This window comes from Nannospalax galili, unplaced genomic scaffold, assembly GCF_000622305.1.
Source record: "Nannospalax galili isolate Female #2095 unplaced genomic scaffold, S.galili_v1.0 scaffold18, whole genome shotgun sequence".
Lineage (NCBI taxonomy): Eukaryota > Metazoa > Chordata > Mammalia > Rodentia > Spalacidae > Nannospalax > Nannospalax galili.
The window spans coordinates 7,101,377-7,123,567 of NW_008346548.1; the positions used below are offsets into that span (position 1 = coordinate 7,101,377).

Below are 22,191 nucleotides of genomic sequence, written 5' to 3' on the forward strand. Positions count from 1 at the left end.
CTTAGCATATTTAAAATCTTCTTTTTCTAGCTTTGTTCTCTTCACTTTACTTTTGAAAAGTCAGCATGTACAAGACCCATGCAAACCCAAGCCAGACAAAATGCCAGCATGGATAGGGGAGGTTGGCAAAAAATCCTAGCCCTAGTTGAGAATGTACTGGCAACCGACAGCTGCTGAGAGAGACAAAGCCAGTTTTCCTTACTAGTGTGATACCTGGTAGATTAACCAGACTGCAGGGATAGACCCACACCCAAGAACATTTAGGAAAAGAAATACAGACTAAACTTCAGAGACCTTAAAAAGTACGAAAAACAATAGAACAAATTTGTTTATCATCCACAAAAATGCATCCAACTCTCTATGCACTCATACCTTGTGCCCTTGGGCTTAATGAGTTGTTGTTTTTTTTGTTTTTCCAATTAAAGAAAGTTTTATGGCTAGTTATGGTGGTACACACCTCTAATCCCATCACTTGGGAGGTGGAGGCAGGCAGATCTTTGTGAGATTGAGGCTAGCTGGGCCTACATAGTGCGTTCTAGGCCAGCTGTGCTACAGGGAGACCCTGTCTCAAAAACAACAAGAAAACAGAATTTTTATGAATAGCACCTCCATATCATTAGGCTTCCATAATTACTTATTCCTATCATCAGACACTATGAAATATCTAGAAAACCCCATGAAGGACATAAAGCAGAAGTAAATCCTACTCTGGGAAAATCCCGACTCATTCCTGGAATTCCAACCCTAAACCACTTTAATCCATGAACCATCTTCCCCCCATTAAATGGCCATAAAATGACAGATCAAAGATCCAAGGGATGAGACCTTCTCCTGAGAAACCCACACTTTCTCTCTTCAGTGCTAACATTCTGTTGTCACTTAGCCCCCCACCCACCCACACATACCCATGCTTTAAATTATTTTCTGTTCCAGGGGTAGTGTTGGGATTGCTATTCCAAGGTAGCTGAATGTCAAATGTGGGATAAAATAAGTTTGTGATTATTCTGCTGTCACAGAGAAACAGAATTTTGAGTAGAAATGAAAAGAAATGCAGCTACTGAGACTGTAGTGGTTAAGTAAAATGCACATTTTAATTGGAAATATCAATACGAACTTCTTGCAATTTTATCTTTGAATATTATACTTATGAAAAAATTACCCACATATTTCCTAGTCAATCCTGTGGCAATTACAACCTCCAACATCTAGACTATGTACTCTAAATGTGATTTCCCTATAAAACAACAAGGTCTTCTTAAAGAACAGGCTAAGAAAGAACTGCTTAAGATGAACCTAGAATAATGTCTTTCTCAAAAAGTTTTCAAATATCAGGACTGGCCTTGTGGGTATGTCTGTGGGGCATTTTCTTGGTTGCTAATTGATATACAAGGGCCCATTCCTGGGCAAGTGAGCCTGGACTGTGTTTGGCAGCTGAGCATGAGTATGGATATAAGCCAGTAAGTGGCATTCCCCTGTGATCTCTCCTTCACTTCCTGCCTTGGCTTTCTACAGTAGTGGACTGTAACCAAAAAGCAAAATTAATACTTTACTTCCTTAAGATGCTTTTGACTCACGGTGTTTATCATAGTAACAGAGAAACAAACTAGAACAGAAATTGGTACCTAAACAGTGGGTGCTGCTGCGATAAGCCCTGACAATATGGCTTTCATGCTTTCGACTGTTTTGTAGAGAGGAAGGTGGAGAATTTTGGAGCTTTAGGCTAGAAAAGCCCACTGAAGACTCACAGGTTAATGAGGTGCTGTGAGAACCTGGAAGGTAATGCTGAGAGCAATGCAGAAAATAAGACACCTGGTTTGTGAAGTTTCAGGGGGAAGCAAAGATTCTATTGGTCTGTTAACTGTGATATTTTGAATTAAGACTGCTTTGTACTCAGCTGAGGCTGAAAAATAAGCTTTGATTAGTAAGGGACCAACATCATTAAGGTGAAATCTTCTGGGAAGTATTTCCTCAGGGTCAGCATAAAACCTGTGCTCTAGACGGGGCCAAGACTGCATCTCAAGCTGGCAGCTGAACTTGGCAAATAATGTGTAAGAATCTCCTACACAGTTCTAGTTCTGAAGGCATGAAGAATCATGAAGAGCAATTGAGGCTTAGCACTGTGGGGCAGAGGCAGAGTCTCCCTGAAGAGAGACCAAAAGAGGCCATGATCAGTGAAGGTGCAGCCTCACTTGCAGTGGATATTCCAGGATATTGGAGATGCCCAGACAAGATGAATGCCCACCAAGGATATTGGCAGGTGTGGAGTGGAGCCAGCCTGAGCCTACAAGACAATCTGCATGTACTGGGGGTAGCAAAACAAGAGAAGTAGAGCTGCTAAGACTTTTGAAGCCAGATGATCATGAATGAGTCCTAGATGCCAGACATTGAGCTACAGAATTTGATTTACACTGCTGAATGGTTTTGCTTGATTAGACTCTTAACTATGCCCTGGTTCTTCCCTTTTGGAATGAGAAATTATTTAATTTGTTTTAATTTTACAAGAGCCCCATAGTAAAAAGACTGAATATTTTAAAGAGAATTTGGACTTTTAAAGTGTTGAAATTTTTAGAATGTGGGGATTATAAAGTTATACTATGTTTTATGTTGTGAAATTAAGGACCTCTTCTAGACCAAAACAAATCTCTTTTAATAGTGATATGCTTGTGTGAAGTTGATAAGGCATGGAGTTGTGATGAATCTTGAGTAATGTTCTTAATGCTAATTGATGTAAGAGAGCGCAGCCCATTATGGGAGTTACTGTGCCTGGGCAGGTGGGCCTGGGCTTACAGAAAGGTAGCTGAGGAAATCAGGGGAAGGAAGCCTGAAAGTAGCCTTCCTCCATGGTCTTTGCTTTAGTTCCTATCTCCATATTCCTGCCTTGGCTTTTCTCAATGAGAGGAACTCTTTCCTCCTCAAGTTGCTGTTGGTCCACGTTTTATCATGGGAACAGAAAAGTAAAGCAGAACACCAATTAATTATTAATTTTGATAAATAAGTTTTATATGAACTGTCCATGAGGGTCCAGCTTCTTTAACAGTAGATTGCAACCTCAGATGTGGTCACATAACTGAATGTGGAGAATTGCAAAATAATGTGGCTAAAGGAAAGGTTTCTGAACACACAATAACCAAAAATAAATTTCCAACCAAATGTGTAATGAACTCAAGATGTTGCTGGCAATGCTCACCAACATAAGCAAAGAGCAATTTAATTGCAGTTTTGGTTCTGAACACATAAAGTGCACTTTGCACTACACATACCATCACACCAGGCAGCGCCAACAAATACTGCCCAAAACACTTCACATCAGATTCAAGACTGCATGAACTGTACCATTTTTACTGTACATAAATTTTTCTGCTCTTACAGAAATTTTTCAATTATTAAAAAAAAAAGACATTTTGTACTGTAATTCCTCAGCATTAAGTATCCATGGTTAATTAAAATTGTTATTTGAATTGCTGAGTTCAGCTATATATATATATATATTTTTAAAGTCATTAAATGAATTTTGGCTTGGGATTAGGGCAGAATTTCCCACCACTTGTGAAATGGCCCTAAATATAACCTTGGTTATTTTGTACCAGATAAAGTGGCATTCTCGGTGTTGCTAATTATAGAATCAAAAGATCAGGGGCCACTGAGATGCCACAGAACGTAACAGTAATTGCCACACAAGCCTGATGGCCTGAATTTGGTAGCTGAAACCTATGAAAGGTGGAAGGAGGGAACCACCTCCACAATTATCCTTTAATGTGGGCTCTGCACACATTATATATACACAATAAATAAAAATTTTAAAATCAGAGTTATCAGTCAACTCTGAAAAATGCTGAATGTTCTATATTCTGCAATACGATATTCAGCTTAGACTGAATTCTGTTTGCATAAATAAACAGATATTTCATTGGGATGAAAATTTGTTTTCTGCTATGTATACCAAATAATTCTTTTAAAATATTTTTCTTTTTTTTAAAACATATTTCCTTATTTTTATTTTATGTGTATGAGTATACTGTCTGCATGTGTGGACATGTACCCATATCATGCAATGCCCACAGAGGTAAGAAGAGGGGATCAGGTTCCCTGAAACTGGAGTTCTAGGTGGTTGTTACCTGCCATGTGGGTGCTGGGAATTGAACCTGGGTCCCCTGCAAGAGCAGTCAGTGCTCTTAACCACTGAGCCATGTCTCTAGCCCCTTCAAGTATTTTTCACTATGGTTATTGGTAAATGATTTGAATGCCTATTTTACATACCTATATACCCAGGAACTCATACAACAATATGGACCAATCAGGCAAGATGAGCCCACTGATCCAATAACCACATTCTGACTGGATGTGATGTATATGCCAAAGGAAGGAATTCAACGCTGCTACTGCAAATCTAATTGAAGTTCATGGGCTGAGATTGGTAGCATTTTAACCCTAGCACTCAGGAAACAGAGGCAGACGGATCTCTGTGAGACTGAGGTCAGTCTGCTCGATATAGACAGTAGAGCAGGCCAGCTAGGGATATGGCTGACCTTCTCCAAAAAAAAGTTCATGGCTAGGTCACAGTCAATAGCAGGGAAGTTACTGCTGTTGTTTCGCTTAATAGACATCATATACCTGTTAAAATGCCTTCTAAATAACCATGTTCATGTTCATAGATTAGTGCTGCTATCAACTTTAGTCAAAGAAGCTCTTTGTACAGTGGTAAAAAGTGATTTTTGGAAAGATTAGTAACTGTTCAAAGTACTAAGAATAAATAAATGACTGCTGAATGATCAGCCATAAATTGAACATCTATCTATATTTACTCACCTAAGACTCAAGAAATAACAAGATAGAAGGGGAAGAATGTAAAAGCCCGAGATAGGGGAAGAGAGGTACGGAACACTGACTTCCTGCCATGTCATGTTTTTCACTCTTGAATTCACAGTAGCTATGATTACCTGCACAAGAGTGAGCCTGTCAAAACCATATCATAGAAGGGAGAGGAACCCACAGGATCCAACCCTTCCCTGAGAAGTTATATGCAGTTAATTGTTGAGTGGTGTAGCCAACCATGCTTCCATAAACAACCCGAATGAAACACTCACTCTCTCTCTCTCTCTCTCTCTCTCTCTCTGATATACATGACATGAATGTTGAAAAAGGTTAGTTGGGAAGATGAAAGAAAAGGGAACAAGAAGGTAAGGAGTGTGCGATTATGATCAAAATATATGTATAAAATATTAAAATGAAATCATTGTTTTATATATAATTGTTTAAAAAAATAAGCCATATCTTTAGGTATAAATAGTTCACATAGGAAAATCATCATGGAATTATTCCATCTTATTAGTTAACAACAAATAATAAAATATCAACATTTTATAATCCTTGATGAATTGATGACTTTAAGCAACAGTCATCAAAGGCTAACAGCATCAAAAACAACAATTTTTCCTCCTTAAAAAACAATCATCAAGGGGCTGGAGAGATGGCTCAGTGGTTAAGAACACTAGCTGTTCTTGTAGAAGACCTGAGTTCGAATCCCAGCACCCACATGGCAGCTAACAACTGTCCGTAACTCCAGTTTCAGGGGATCAGACAGCCTCTTCTGTCCTCTGCAGGCATTGCTTGACATGGTGCACTTATTTACATGCAGGCAATACACACACACACATAAAATAAAAATATTTTTTAAAAATCATCTAACACTACATATGTAGTCTTAACTCCTACCAAAACATTTAATTACCAATTATCTAATTGTCAGTTTACAAGAAACACAAGACAGAGGAACATGTTATCGCCAACTAAAGAAATCTGACAGCAAAACCTAGACTAGTAAATGATCTAGTTTCTTTGACAATGTATTAGAGAAAACCCACAGATTTAAAGAAATCTTAAAAGCTCATCGGCCAAACAGAAGACTTACTTGGATGTCAATTCAAATGAAGAAAAACATTTAAAAATAAGATATTGGGATCATAAATAAAATTTAATATTAACAAAATACTATTTGTATAAGTACATTAATATTTGGTTATATAATAGTCTTTGAAAAAAGAAACTCCCTATCTTTTATAAATATGCTCTAGTATTCACACATGAAAATAGTATCTTCAACTTAAACAAATAAGGGGAATGAAGAATTAAAGTTGTTACCAATGAGAAAAAAACTGACTATGAAGTGATGACTGAAGCTCTGTGATGGATAGATGAGTACATGGGGTTTAGTCACCTATTTTCTGTACTTTTGTATATACTTAAAATTTATTAACACTAAAAACAAATATTTAGAGTAATTAAAGGAAAAGACTTAAAATAATAAAAACTTCTGCAGAGATATTATTTGAATAGAAAATCATTTCACAACATCTTAATACTGTGAGATGCTGTCCTCTGGACATGACACACATGAACACACCAACTCACAGCAACTGTGGTTACCTCTAAGACCTGCTTAAGATCAAGCCCATTAAAAACTCCACCAGGGGCCAGGCATGGTGGCACATACCTTTAATCCCAGCACACACCTTTAATCCCAGCGAGACAGAGGTAGGAGGATCTCTGTGAGTTCAAGGCCAGCCTGGTCTATTTTGGTTGAGCTCCTGGCCAGCTGGCGCTACAGGGAAACCCTGTCTAAAAAGGATTTTTTTAGAAAAGTTACACCATGAAGGGGTTCCCAAGGCCCTACCTCTAGCTGAGGAACTACTGGCAAATGTTGGCTGCTGCTGGGAGAAGCAAAGTCACTTTTCTTGAAGAGGAGTGGCTCGGCAGTTGTTCATGCCCCTGGGGATGATGGCAAACACATGGCCATGTGGGCAGCCCTAATTGGACTCAGTAGGTTATTTTTTTTTAAAGGACAAAAGCTGGAAGGAAGATACACTGGGAAGTAGCCAGGGGAGTTGGAGGAATTGGGGAAGATGAATATGATTAAAACGCACTGTATACATCTATGAAATTTTCAGACTAAATACATTATAATAAAAATTTTAAAGCTAAAGTTTTAAATGCTTATTTTTAAAAAGTAGGAAAGTAGGTAGTATTCAGTAGGGATCAACAGTGGTTTGTGAACAGGTGGGTAAGCCTAAAGGATAGATTGACCAACAGTTATTGTTATGCCCTTCTCTTTTCCAAGGAGATTTTTGCCAACTAAAAAGAATATGGCATTTGTAACTCTTGAACCACTGTCATAACATACATTCCATTTTGCTTCATAGTTATTTATGTAGTTCTTCTCTGTTTATGAGAGGAATAAGAAAACATTTGATGAGGAATCAGATTACTATGCAATCACTTGGCACTTACCTGTTCAACTAATGAGCTAGAACAAAAAACTAGTTCAACTGCTATATACCAGTTATTCCACAACAATTCACTCTTTCTAAAATCCCATTACAATCTTTGATTACTTCTACTTTATAGCTTCATAATGCTTTCATATATGTTAATCTCCTTTTACACACCAACAATACTGTCACAGGCAGAAAAGTACAGATTTGCCAATGTGTAAGTTCCATGAAGAATGGATCAGTGACTTGTCTAAAAGCATGTAACAAGTAGCAAAACTATAGCTTTCAAAACTATGTCTTCTGCTTCTTAATTGTGCCTCTGAACTGGCAATAATGAAGTCCACAGAGTAGGCAGACCCAAGCCATCATCATTCTGAATTAAGTACTCTGTTCAAATTCAAAGTGACAGACTGCTGGGCTAGTTAATTTGAGGTTGGATTAGCAAATCTAAAACCAGAATACAGTAATTCAATAAATGTGTGGAAAAAAATTGTCTTTAGTTTTTACTAACATCAATTTATCCACAGTCTCAAAAAATTTTTGATAAGCCAAAATGGTCTCTCTACCAAATGTCCCAAAAGTCTGTTGTTAATGTTTCTGCATTCAACCCACTGTAATTGTAACAATTAAGCAAACCATCAAAGCCAAGTGTGGTGGCACATACCTTTAATCCCAGCACTCGGGAGGCAGAGGTGGATGGATCTCTGTGAGTTTGAGGCCAGCATGGTCTACATAGGGAGTTCTAGGATAGCTGGGGCTACAGAGAGACCCTGCCTCAAAAAAAAAAAAAAAAACATCAAAACTGTGAACATTAAACATTTTGAATTGATATTTTATTTGCAACAGTCATTTCTAAAGGGTAAAATTTTATGTTTCTTTATATTATAGATAGTTCTTTTCTTTTGTTGAGGCAGAGTCTTTCTTATGTAGCTCTGGCTGGCCTCAAATTCTTCCTGCCTTAGCCTCATGAGTATGAGATTACAGGTATGACATGCCCAGTTATAGGTAAAAAGGTATTTTAACTTTCAATGTAACTCCTAGCTAAGCATGATGGTGCACATCTTTAATTTCAGCACATGAGATGCAGATGCAGGTGCATCGTAAGTTGAAGGTCATTCTCAGCTACCAGGGCACATTTGAGACCAGATGTACTACATGAGAACCTGTCTCAAAATAAATTTCTAGAGGAGGGGAAAAATGTTTCAAAGTTAACTCCTAGTTAATAGCACAGGTAATGGAAATAATCCATTTCTAAACTGGATGTGGCAATTCACATCTGTAATCCTAAGACTCAGGAGGTTGAAGCAGGAGGATCGCTTCATGTATCACAAGTTCTATATCAGCCTGAGCTACAAAGTAAGATCCTGGCCATCCTTCCCTCACCCCATCTACCAAAAAAGAAAAAAAGTGTTTCCCCACAACTGTAATCAGCATTATATTAGATAAAACTCCTCGCTGCTTTGGCATTAGTTCTATAAATGAAATTGTAAACTAAAAACTAAATAATACCTATCATGTTTAAAACTGCCAAAAATTTAAATTTCTACTATGGATGCAAGAAATGTGTCTGTAAATGGCAATAAAACATTAAATATGAACATATGCCTAACTATAAATTTTTATTTAAGTTTATATAATAACAGGTTCCTGTTTTGATCTATGCCATAATAGAGACACCAGAAACTAAATAAAAAGGTATTATAGGGGCTGGGGAGATACAGCCCCACTCGGTGGGTCAGAGTGTTTGCTAAACAAACACGAGGGAGAATCTCTTTGAATTCCCAGCATCCCAGCTGCCTGTCCCACCAGCACTGGAGGGCAGAAACAATAGTACTCCAGGAGCTCAGTGGCCATTCAGCTTAACCACCACTATGAGTTTCTGGTTTGGTGAGAAACTGCCTCAAAGCAATAAGGCCTCTATGTAGGAAGAAACCAAACATCCTCCTCTGGCCTCCATCTGTGCATGTATGGGTATGTATACATGCATGCAGCATTCATACAAATGTACACACATTATGGCTATCAGAATTAAAATCCATACTTGTGGGAAAAAAATCATATTTTAGAATATCTATTTTAATTAATTTATCATTACTCTGTGTGTGTGTATAATGTGTCTATAGGAGGGTACAGATGTCAGAGTGAACATGTGGTCAGGACAACTTTGTGGAGTCGGTTCTCTTCTTCAATCTTTATGTGGATTCAAGAGATCAAATTCAGTTCATGAGGCTTGCACAGTAAGTGCCTTTACTGAGCCATCTCACTGGCCTCAGGGTATCTTTACTATTAAGAGTAATGAAAGCTTAAAAGGGACTGCATATTTAAAATTATGCAACAATTTAAAGCCAGGCATGGTGGTGCATGCCTTTAATCCCAGAAGAGGCTGGCGGATCTCTGTGAGCTTAAAGCCAGCCTGGTCTCCATAGTGAATCCAGGCCAGCTGTGGCTACAGGGAGACCCTGTCTCAAAACAAACACACACACACACACACACACACACACACACACAAATTGTATAGCAATTTAACAAAATCTAGAGTTTGCTCCTGAATATTAAGTACAATAGAACTTATAGCCAGTACTTTCCTTAGGTCACATTAAATATTTTATAAATGGGAAACTGTTCCATTGTTACATACCTTGACATAGATCACAGGGAGTGTCTGTTTGGCTCGACTATAGTGTCTGGCAACTCGGTACACTGTTTCCGGAACATAGTCCAGCACCAGATTAAGGTAGACCTCATCTTTCTGAAAGAAGATTTTAAAAACAAAACAAAAACAAAAAAAAAAAAAATTAGAAACTGATTTTAAGCATTCAAATTAGAGTAAATTCTCTATACATCCACTTATTCATATTCTAATAGAAAAGCTTCATATGTTTAATTTTAACTACACATGATTAATATAGCTGGAGCTGGAAAAATGAGTCTATTATACTTTCTAATTCCAGTATTGTTAAGGCTCCCAATCATATCACTTATATATATGGGATATCATGATTTTAGAAGGTATCATCTATCATAAAATTTCTTATTTTCTAGGCTGAAAATCAATGTCTTCATATCCTATCAGGAAAGATGGCATAACAGTAAGGATAGTATTGAGTTGAAAGCCAAGAAACCAGATTTCTAGTCTTGGCACTGCTGCTAACTAGTGTGTACAAGTTACCTAGTCTACCTAGGCTTCAATTTCTTCAACTACAATATGAAAGGCTAATGTAGATACTCACCAAAATGTTTCTAACCTCCAGGAAAAAAAAATATCCTATGTGGCTGGAGAGATGGCTCAGTGGTTAAAAGTAGTGACTGTTCTTGCAGAGGACCTGGGTTCAATTCCCAGGACCCACACAGTGGCTAACAACCATCCATAACTCCAGTTCCAGGGGATCCAATGCCCTCTTCTGACCTCCACAGGCACTGCACAATATGGGTGCACTTATACACATGCAGGCAATGTACTCATACACATAAAAATAAATTTTTTTTAAACAAAAAGGATGACTTCCAGGCCAGCTGGGGCTACAAGGAGACCTTGTCCAAAAAAGACCAAAAAATAAAAAAAAATAAAAATAAAGGAAAAAAAAAAAACAAAAAAAAACTTCCTTACCAGACAGTAATAATAAATTATACTGTATAATTAATCAAAACAAAACAGAGTAATCAGACAGTATTCACAAATTTATCAATAGCCTTGTGTTTAAGTATACATTCTTTTTTTTCTTTTTTTTCGGGGGGGTGGTGGTGGAAGTGAGACAGGGTTTCCCTGTAGCCCCAGGTGGCCTTGAAGTCACAGAGATCCACCTGCCTCTGCCTCCCAAGTGTTGGGACTAAAGGTGTGCGCCACCACGGCGGGCTTTTAATAAAGTATCCATTCTTAGCAGCATGAAGACATAAGCTCAAACTAGCTGAGAAAGAAACCGCAATCAAATAGGAAAGAGGAGGAAAGCACAGTGCCAATTGGGCAAACTGAAGCAGAAAATATAGTGGAGACTCACCGCTGGCTACCAAGTGGTTAAAACTGAAGGCAAACTTGCATAATCTCTTAACTTGAAATCATTTCACTTATCAAACTCAAGTAAACAGCTTCAATTTCAGTATTTACTGAGCATTTCCTGTGGGTCAAAAGTTGCTACAGAAGAGATACAGGGACAAGTATAAAAGAGGGGCTGGAGAGATGGCTCAGTGGTTAAGAACACTGGCTGTTCTTGCAGAAGACCCAGGTTTGAATCCCAGCACCCACATGGCAGCTAACAACTGTCCGTAACTCCAGTTCCAGGGGATCTGGCAGCCTCTTTTGTCCTCTGCAGGCATTGCACGATACGGGTGCACTTACCTACATGCAGGCAATGCACACATACACACAAAATAAAATAAAATATTTTTTTTAAATAGTTTTTCTTAGTATGGCCCATGCCTCTATCTTTCAGCTAAGATCAAGTGTAGCTGATATTCTTTACTCTCCTTTTTGAAATTAAATTTTTGCAAATTTCAAACAATTTATTTTTATCATATTTAGATGCCCTCCCCTAACAGCAACCCCCTTAACACTCCACCCAATTTCATATACTATTAAAATATATATACATACATACACATGCATACATATATGAAGTGTGGTTAACCTAGTTTCTTACTATTTGAACTGAATGTGAAAATAGCAGAAAGAAAAAAAAAAAAACAATATTCCAGCTTATAAAATACATGTAGTCCATCTCCAACAGTTTCCATGATCAACAGCTCCAACACAGCTCAAAAGTCCAAATCCCAAGTTTCCTAAAACTCAAAGCAAACTAATAAGCTATGAGCCCTGTCAAATTTATTTTTTAAGAAAAGTTTCATACTTCCAATACACAATGGTGGGATAGGGTAAATAATCCTTTTTGTTTGTTTGTTTTGTTTTGTTTTGTTTTTGGTCTTTTTGAGACAGGGTAGCCATGTAGCCCCAGCTGTCCTGGAACTCACTATGTAGACCAGGCTGGCCTTGAACTCAGAGATCCGCCAGCCTCTGCCTCCCAAGTGCTGGGATTAAAGGTGTGTACCACCGCGTCTGGCTAACATTCCTATTTCAAACGGGGAGGAATAGCTAATATTCCTATTTCAAAGGGGGAGGAATAGCTGTGCACGGTGGCACGTGCTTTTAGTAAGCCAGCACTTGGGAGTGAGAGGCAAGGGAGTTTGAGGCCAGCCTGGTCTACATAGGGAGTTCCAGGCTAGCTGGGGCTACAGGGAGACCTTGTCTCAAAAAGAGCCCCCCCCAACCAAAACCAAAAAACCAAAGGGGAGGAATAGCACATTGTCAAAGGAAAGAATTAAAACTCTCCCTCCCTCTTTCCCTTCCCCCTGCCGCTCCCTCCTCTCTTTCTGAAGCAAGCTGCTTTTTTCTCCACCATACCTTTCTGTCATGATGTTTTTAGGTTGTCAAGGACTTAAAAATAATGGAGATTGCTGAGCATGGACTGAAACCTCTTAACCTACGAGCTGAAATGAGCCTTTCTTACTTAAAAGTTGTTTTCCTTTGGTATTTTTGTGACAGCAATGTTGTGAAAACTGTAAGTGATTTCATTTGACAGTGGTTTCCAAAACTAAATGCCTTCAATGACTAAGTAACAAATGTAAAGGTATAGCCAGAATATGTAATATAAGGAACAGTTGTTTGTAAATCAGTTTAAGACTTAACTAAAACCATTCTTCAACAACATAAACAATTAACAAATAAAAGCCACCAATAGATAGATTTGCCAGTTTGTAATCTCTCCTTTCAACTCAGTCACCTAAAATTGACACAACCCTATGGAGAACAGCTTAAAATGGAAGACCAAATATGAACTGTAAGAACTCTACAGGCCAGAGTGATAGACCAAGCTCACAGTGTGAAATTTAACAATGTAGAAAGCCCTACACTTCAAATCAGTATGAAATGACACACTAGAGAAAAATCAAGTTCAAACTTGGCAGTAATTCATGTAGAAATTAAATGATAGGTCTAACTAAACAGAGCTGAAAAGGAATCAATTTGAGATTCTACAAATGAAAACACACGGGGTATAGCAGAAGTGGGTTCAGATCAATAAAGATAATTCCAATCCAAACATTAGAAGTACTGACAACATCGCTTTTTAGGCAGTGTCCTAGTTTGTTTCTTCATTGCTGTGGCAAAACACTCTGACCAACACCAACTTGGGGAGGAAAAGGTTTACATCTCCCAGGTCAAAGCTCATAGGGGAGTCCAAGGTAGGAACTCAGTGCAGGAACCTGGAGGCAGAAGCTGGAGCATAGGCCATGGAGGAACACAGCTTACTGGCTTGCTCCCTGGCCCCTGCTCAGCCTGCTTTCTTATGCAACACAGGCCCATCTGCCCAGGGGTGGCACCACCCACAGTGTGCTGGGCTCTGCCACATCGCTATTCAAAAAGATTCCCCAGAGACATGGCCACAGGCCAGTCCAATAGAGGCAATTCCCCAACTGAGGCTCCCTCAACCCAGGTGTGTCAAGTTGACACTAAAGCTATCCAGCACAGGCAGCATATGATAACAAAGCAAAATATGTAAAGGGAGGTAATAACATCATGTCTACTACAGGATCAATGCTCCAATTTATTATACTCTGAGAAACATGGAAGCTTAAATAAATGTTCTCATTAAATTTATTAATGTTTTAGTGAAAATTAATCACAGTAGTAAACCCTGTAGGGAGAGTGTTCAATATATGTAGAGAAAACAGTAATACTTCATTACATTCTCAAAGTTCAGTTTCTTTCTTTTTTTGAAGTTTATTTTTATTTGTGTGACTGCACTGCCTGCATGTACATTAAGTACACCATATCATGCAGTGCCTGCAGAGGTCAGAAGAGGGCTTAGATTCCCTGGAACTGGAGTTACAGTCATTAGCACCATGTGGACTGGGATTCAAACCTGGGTCCTCTGTAAGATCTACTAGTGAGTGCTCTTAACCACTGGGCCATCTCTTCAAACCCCACAGTTTCATTTTTCATTTGGAGGTTCCTATAAAAAACTATTCAGGTGACTTGAGACAACATATTTCAAGAAAGAAGGACCAGTTTCCAACATTTTTAGCACTTGTAATTTTCTGAAACATTGATTTGCTATAATCTTGGACTGCCAGAATGAGTTAGAGAAGATTCACAGATTAGCTGTGAATTTTTAAAGAAAAATATTACACATAAAGATTATGATTTTAAGCCAGATGTGGATGTGGTGCAGGCCTTAATCAATCCCAGCATTCAGGAGGTAGAAGCAAGTCAATCTCTGTGAGATTAAGGCCAGCTTGAACTACAGAGAATTTCAGGCCAGCTGAGGCCACAGGGAGACCCTGTCTCAAAAGACCAAGAAAGCAAAAAAGATTATCATGACTCTGATCACTGAAAATCACAACTCTATGAATGTCATATTTAAGCTATACACTAAATATGACATTTAAATGATACAATTTCAACAGCAGGGACAATGCCATCTTGTCTCTGGAAAACAGATACTATTATGATATGCCTATCCCCAGATGACTTATAAGGTCAAGCTGCAGCTATAAATAGACCATGGTATCATTTTAAATAGACCATGATATCATTCTAACAAGCTGATGCAAAGCAGCATCTCAGAGAGTTCAGTAATAAGACATCCAACCCAGCATCAAAGCAGCCCAGGAATCTGAGAATTGAATTTTAATTGGTAAAAACTTCCAAATATTTTTCTCTCCTCTGATGAGTATACAGGGTTGGCAAAACATGGGCATTTTATCAACACTAAACGAGGGTAAAGTTAAGGGAAACATTTTTGCTTGAGAAGCTGGAAAAAAAGAGAGAAGTGAGCTATTGGGGTTTGAATGAGAAATGTCCCCCACAAGCTTATTATATGTTAGAGAACTTGATTGGTCCCCAGCTGTGGTGGTGTTTTGCAAAGTTACAGAAACATTAGAGTTAGGTAGTAGAGCCTTGCTAGAGGAAGTGCCACCAGGGTTGGGCTTTGAGGTTTTACAGCCTAGTCCCACTTCTATTCTTGCTCTCTGCTTCCTATGTGCCAGACCTGTCTTATATTCCTGCTTCCATGCCTTCCCAGCCAGGATGAACTATACCCCTGCCAAAAGAAACCTTTTCTCCCCTAAGTTGCTTTTTATCAGGGCTCTTTTTTTTTTTTTTTTTTTTAATCTTTCTGAGACAGGCCTCCCTGTAGCCTCAGCTAGCCTGCAATTCCATAAGTAGACCAGGGTGGCCTCAATCTAGATCCCCATGCTTCTGCCTCCTGATTGCTAAGATTAAAGGTGTGCATCACCACACCTGGCCTGTTAGGGTATTTCATCACGGTAATAGAAAAGAAACTAATATAGAAGGTAAATAAGTAACAAACAAGTGAGACAAGCATTATCTTAAAAGAAAAGCCAAAATCACCAAAACTTTTGTGTAGAAAAATAGATATAGCACACGCAAACCTTGGAGTACAAAACAACTATAAGGTATTAAGAAAAAAAAATAGAATCAACTTGATTACATACAAATGTAAAAATCACAAGTACTTTTTTAAAAATCCCGTAAGCCACATCCAAAAAATATGATCATTTGGACCAAAAAAAAAAAAAAAAAAAGGGGGGTTTTCTACTACAAATGACAAAATAATGACTAATTTGTTTAAAGTACTGACTTAGAAGTCAATAAGAAAACACGAATATTCAAGTAGAAATTATGAAAAGGAGTATGAATAAATTACCATACAAATGGCCAACAAAAAAAATGACAAGATGCTCAACTTCACTCATAATTAAAGAAATGAAAGAAAAATATAATAACCTATAATATTTTACTTAACAAATGAAGAAGGAAAATTGGGTATTAGGAAAGGTCACTGCTAGTAATATGTACCACAACATGCTTCTGGTAAGTCTAAACTCAGGTAACCTTTTTTGTGCGTTTCGGTTTTCCTTTGTTCTGTTGAATTTTTTGTTGTTGTTGGTTTATTTTGTGTTTGTTTGAGAAAGGGCCTCACAGTGTAGCCCTGGCTGTCCTCAAACTCACAATGAGCCCTCTGCCTCCAGACTGCTGTTGTATAACCTTTTGAGAAGTCAACATACTCAGCCAAAAGTAAAGATACAGAACCCCAATGAGACTCAGCAATGCCATTTCTCGAAAAGTCTATCGAAACTATTGTGTTTATATGTGTATGGTGCCCTTGTGCAGGCAAAAGATGACAGATCTATGTAAAGTAAAAAATTTAAAAATAAATTACATGCTTTATCTTACAGTGCCAGAAAATATAAGATATGCTTAAAAAGAAAAATGTTTAAAGAAATATAGAAAGTGACTAAAAGAACTAATAATAGTCAAAAATGGAAGTATTTACTCACTAAAATAAACCTGAGTCTACACTGATATAAGTGACTTAAACAGATTAGTTAAGTGGTGGCAGAGCTGGCATGGTGGCATGGGTCAATAATCCCAGTACTCAAGAGGCTAAGTTAAGGAGATTGCAAGTTCAAGACCAGACCTGACTCCAAAGTGAGTGTAAAAGTGGTCTGGGAGAGTGCAGGGTTCTGGCCTCCAACTACCAGAGGGCCTGAGAACCCAGGGGACAGCCTGGCAGGCCCCGGATCCTGCCTCCATGTGGTGGTCCTTTTAATAAGATGATGCTATACAGCAGTCCCTTCTGCATGAAATAAGGACCATCGTCACAACTTTGGCTGAGCCTGATCACAACTGGGCTTGTTAAAGGTTGTGCTCATTCATTAAAGGAATGCCAAGCAGGGTCACTGGACCCTCATCTGACTATTCAGCCACTCTTCCCAGCCAACTAGTCCAGCCTTCGAAGACAAAAGAAAAATGAGGAAGAACTCAATAGAGGGATGCTTTTGGAAGCCCTTGTCAAGAAACTCCAATGGACTCTCATATGAACATTTGACAATTGCCCTATTCTGACTTTTTTCTAGTTCCCTGCTAGAACTTGTAATGCTAATTACTCTTGCCTTTACTTCTCCTTCACATCTCCTATTCATGATTCAAGGACTTTCTTCTCCCCCTAGAGACAAGAGTTATGCAATTTGGGAGTCTTTCAGATAGACCCACTGAAGGGGTACTCCAATTGCCTCACCCTGCATCCCTGTTCAGCATGGAAGAAGCCAGAGCAGTCTTCGTCCCTATTCCCTATTAGCAATTTGGGTAACCCCTTCAGAGGATGGCATGATTATTGTCAATTATCTAATCTTTAAAAGATTTTAGGGTTACCTCTTCAGAGGAGGGAATGTTGGAGGGGAGGGAGTGGGCATGGATTTGATCAAAACACCTTATACGCATGTATGAAATTCTCAATAAAGTTTTTGTAAAAATTTTTTAAAGTGCTCTGGGGTACACACATTGAGACCTTGTCTCAAAATATCAAAATAATACAAACTTAAAAAAAAATAAAAATAAATGGTAGAAGAGATAGATAAGTCTCTCATGTAAACAATCAGAATTATTTATGATGATATTCTAGCATTAAAGAAAGGAATTTAAGGGCACAATAATCCCTTTATAGGTATGGTCTGTACACAGTTAATTCCAAAGAATGCAACCTGGAAAGACATGGGGTGAAGGATGACTTCAGAGTAGAAAATAACCTCAAATACACTATGGCACACAGGTGATAAGAGTCCCAAGCTAGTCAGTTTTTGTCAACTTGACACAGGCTAGAGTCACCTGGGAAGAAGCAACCTTAGCTGAGGAATTGCTTTCAGACTGGCCTGTGGACATGTCCCTGAGGAATTTTCTTAACCATTAAGTGATACAGGAGGGCCAGTCCAATCTGGGTTGTGCTATTCCTAGGTAGGTGGGCCTGGGCTGTACAAGAAAAGTAGCTGAGCAAGGCAGGTGAAAACAAGCCAATAAGCAGAGCTCCTCCATGGTCTCTGCTTCAAATCCTGCTCCAGGAAACTGACTTGAGTTCCTGACCTGACTTCCCTCAATGATGGGCTGTCACTTGGACGTATAAGATGCAATAAACCTTTCCTCCCTAAGTTGTTTTTGCCAAGAGTATTTTATCACAGCAATAGAAAGCAACTAGAACAAGTTATAAATTGTATTGATAGTATGTCTCCAGATAAGACGTGAGGAGAATGGCAATTTTCCCCTGTAGTCTTTTTTCCTCAGTTACTTATGACTACAATTGTTTCATGAGAAAAACACCAGATAAAATCTGTGACAAATCCTATAAAAGACCTCACACCTGTAGTCTCAAAACTGTCAAGAGCATCAAAACTATAAAAACTATTACAGCCATTAAGGAGATACAATAACTAATGTGGTATGCTTTATTTCATAAAGAGCGTCACAAGAGATACTAAAACAGTTAAAATCTAAGGAAATATGAATAAACTATGCATTTAAATTATTAAAGTATTGCTATTAATTCATTAACTGTAACAAATGTACATTAACTAACAAACACCAATGCATTAACAACAGGGAAAACAGGATGCATCTTGCTATAAAAAGCCCTACTACTGAACTGCTGAGAAAGAGCAGAAACATGTAATAAGCAGTATATATAAAGCTACATTAACATCTATGTCCTTTTACATTCCTACAAATAATTTATCTCTATGGAGGGTAGAACCAAGAGATTTAGGGATTGGGATAAAGAAGATTTTTATTTCTCCAATATGTCATTTCAGTTTTTTTCATCAATATGCATAGAACTTAATAACATGAAAACAATGGCAGTAATCAACATAAAAAGAATCCCTGAATTATACATTTCAACCTGGCCAGTTATCACTTCATCTGTCATCAGTAACCTAAAGGAAATATCCATACATTATCAAACTCTAAAATATCCATACATTATCATTTCTTTTCATTTCTTAAATATCTAATCCCAGGTCACACATCACTGAAAATCTTAGCATTTCTTGAGTAAAAGTTTTATCTAAAAAACTGAAATACTACATCAATAGAAATCAATAAAATTTCAAGAAAAATAAAAAAATAAACCCATATTGGTTATCATTTTATTTCACTAAATAAAATTTCCTATTAGCTATTTTCACACAAGAAAGGTGGAGAGGAAAACTTAGGAACAGAAGAGAAAGCAGTATACATAAACTTATTCGCGGTACTGTTTCCATCATTTAATTGAAAAATAATATAGAAACCAAATCTTTTTTTATGTAAGGGAAGTTGACCCTGAAGCGACATAACCATCAATTAATCCACTTCAACTTTTTTAGTGTCGCCAAATCCTACTGGACACCAGCAGCTTTGCACTACTTGCTTTCCCACTATACACTCTGCGATTCAGTACTTCTAACTTTATACACACCAGTTTGATATTATATATCTAAATAGCTCCTATACCAATAAGCATCACTTCCCCTCAGTAAATCTCTTTCAACAACTTCTTACTTTCTTCTATCTTCTGATCATAGTACAAATATAATTTTTATATCAAATATCATTGTATAATATATTTGCCTGCCTTACTTACCTTCTAAACTAATAAGTCATTTAGACAGAGACCTTTTTTGTGGGGCTTGTTTTGGGGGCAGGGTCTCATGTAGTTCAAGGTGGCCTTCAACCCTTGAATTTATTCAAGGTTATCCCTGAACTCCTGATCCTCTTCAGCCTTCTGAGTTATGAGGTTGTATATGTGCTCCACCCAGGACTGGCTATATTTTTGTATTTGTACCTAGATATCTATACAAGACCAAAAAACTGAAATTGGAAAGAACTCATATGTTAGAGATAAATCTGAATCTGAAATTATACCGAGTAAATTTTTATTTATTTATTTATTTTTTGGTCCTTTTGAGACAGGGTCTCCGTGTAGCCCCAGCTGTCCTAGAACTCACTATGTAGACCAGGCTGGCCTTGAACTCACAGAGATCCGCCTGCCTCTGCCTCCCGGGTGCTGGGATTAAAGGCGTGCACCACAACCCAGGGCCCGAATAAATTTTTAGATTGACTTTTCTCAATAACGAAACTTAAAACACTGCCACATACCTTGTACCATAGTCACAATTAAATACTTCAGAAATACTTTATAGAACATAATATTTTTAAAAGAAAGTTAGCAGGGCTGGAGAGGTGACTCAGTAATTAAGAGTACTAGATGCTCTTCCAGAGGACCTGGGTTCAATTTCCAGCACCCACATGAGGGCTAACAGCCATCCTTGACTCCATATCCAGGAGCTCCAACACCCTCTTCTGATCTCCACAGGCTCTGCACAACATGGGTGCACTTAACATATATGAGGCATAACACTCATTCACATAAAGTATAAATAAATAAATAAATTTTCTTCCAAGGTGAAAATATTTTGGTATATTTTATGATGCAACAGCATAGTACTACTAATTTGTTGTGCTGGTTTCATTTAACTAAGGCATACAATCAAAGCTCAGAAGACAACTGACACATGCACATCATGAGTTTCCAGTCTATGGCACTGAACTATAGCATTCACCCACACAGCTGGAAGCCTCTACTTATCTTTTTTACCTGGCATAACTTCTCAATGCAGTACACAAAGTGAAAAATAATGAAAGGCAGGGGAGATGGAAAAAAAACCAGACTTCTTTAATATAGCAGACTTAGAATCTTGGGAGAATTTCATCTTCAAAAACAAAAAAAAATTAACTGGTAAAATAATGTTGGTATCTAGAAACGGTTGTTCTTAGGATATGTAGCAAATTAAAAAATCAAAACAAAACAAATGAACAAACAAAAAACAGTTGAACTCTACTAAACCTTGATAAGATAGCTAGGATGTAGTATCAGAGCAGCACTGCACTACTGACTAGTCAGAACACTGTATATCCAGAGCAATGACAAGAAAAAAGAACAGGCCTGTAGAACATTATTGAAAATAGGGTCAATTCACCAAGAAGGTATAACAGTAAACTTACATGTACATAAAAGAGCAGAGCCCCAAACACATAAAGGAAACACTGACACAACAAAAGAAGTTCCTTAGTAGCAGCTAGAAACCTTAATGCCACTTTAAACAATGTGTAGAGCATCAAGAGAAGAGTATTAATGAGGGGGGCTGTAGAGATGGCTAGCGGTTAAGAACACTGGTTATTCTTGCAGAAGACCCGGGTTCGAATCCCAACACGTAAATGGCAGCAAACAACTGTCTGTAACTCCAGTCCCAGGGGATCTGACAGCCTCTTCTGACCTCTGCGGGCATTGCACTACACAGGTGCACTTACCTACATGCAGGCAATACACGCATATATATAAAATTAAAAAATAATAATAATAAAAGATTATCAATGAGGAAATGGAGAACTTGAGCACAACAGACCAAGTAGACCTAGCAAACACACTGAGCACTTCATCCCAAAACAGAAGAAAATACACTCTTCTCAAGAACACAAAGGCATTATACATGACACTACTTGTTAAGCTGCAAAACAAATCTCAGTTTTAAGTTTTCTTAAAAAGTGATATCATATCCAACCAAAGAAGAAACTAGCAATCAAAATCAAAAGGATGGTTAGCAAGACTCACGGGTAAGGAAGTCTCTTGTCGAAAGTCTAAAGACTTGAGATCAATCCCTGGGACACACGTGGTGGAGAGAACAACTCCCTCTAACCCCACACACACTTGTGCTGTGACGTTTCATGTGCATGCACAAGCATACAAATATTTTTTTTTAATTTTTAAATGAGAAAGAATTTATAAATGTATGGAAATTAACCCACTTTAGACAATCAACAAGGTGGAGAGATGGCTCAGTAGTTAGGAGCAGGCTTTTCTTGCAGGACTCGGGTTCGATTCCCAGCACCCACATGGTGGCTGACAACCATCAATAACTCCAGTTCCAGGGTAATTCAATGCTCACTTCTGACCTCTCTGAGCACTGCATGACACAGGTACACTTACATACATGCAGGCAATACACTCATACACATAAAGTAAAAATAATAAAATATTTTTTA

General features: G+C 38.0%; 1 protein-coding gene across 3 annotated transcripts in view; it reads right to left on the reverse strand.

Moving 5' to 3' along the window:
• The window catches only part of Gsk3b (glycogen synthase kinase 3 beta), a 197,566-nt gene that overhangs the window by 88,952 nt on the left and 86,423 nt on the right, over positions 1–22,191 (reverse strand). For all 3 annotated transcript variants that reach the window (XM_008842903.2, XM_008842902.3, XM_029568233.1), the window contains exon 4: positions 9,907–10,017. In XM_008842903.2, the coding sequence (XP_008841125.1) occupies positions 9,907–10,017 (111 nt within the window). The remainder of the gene's footprint in view (positions 1–9,906; positions 10,018–22,191) is intronic.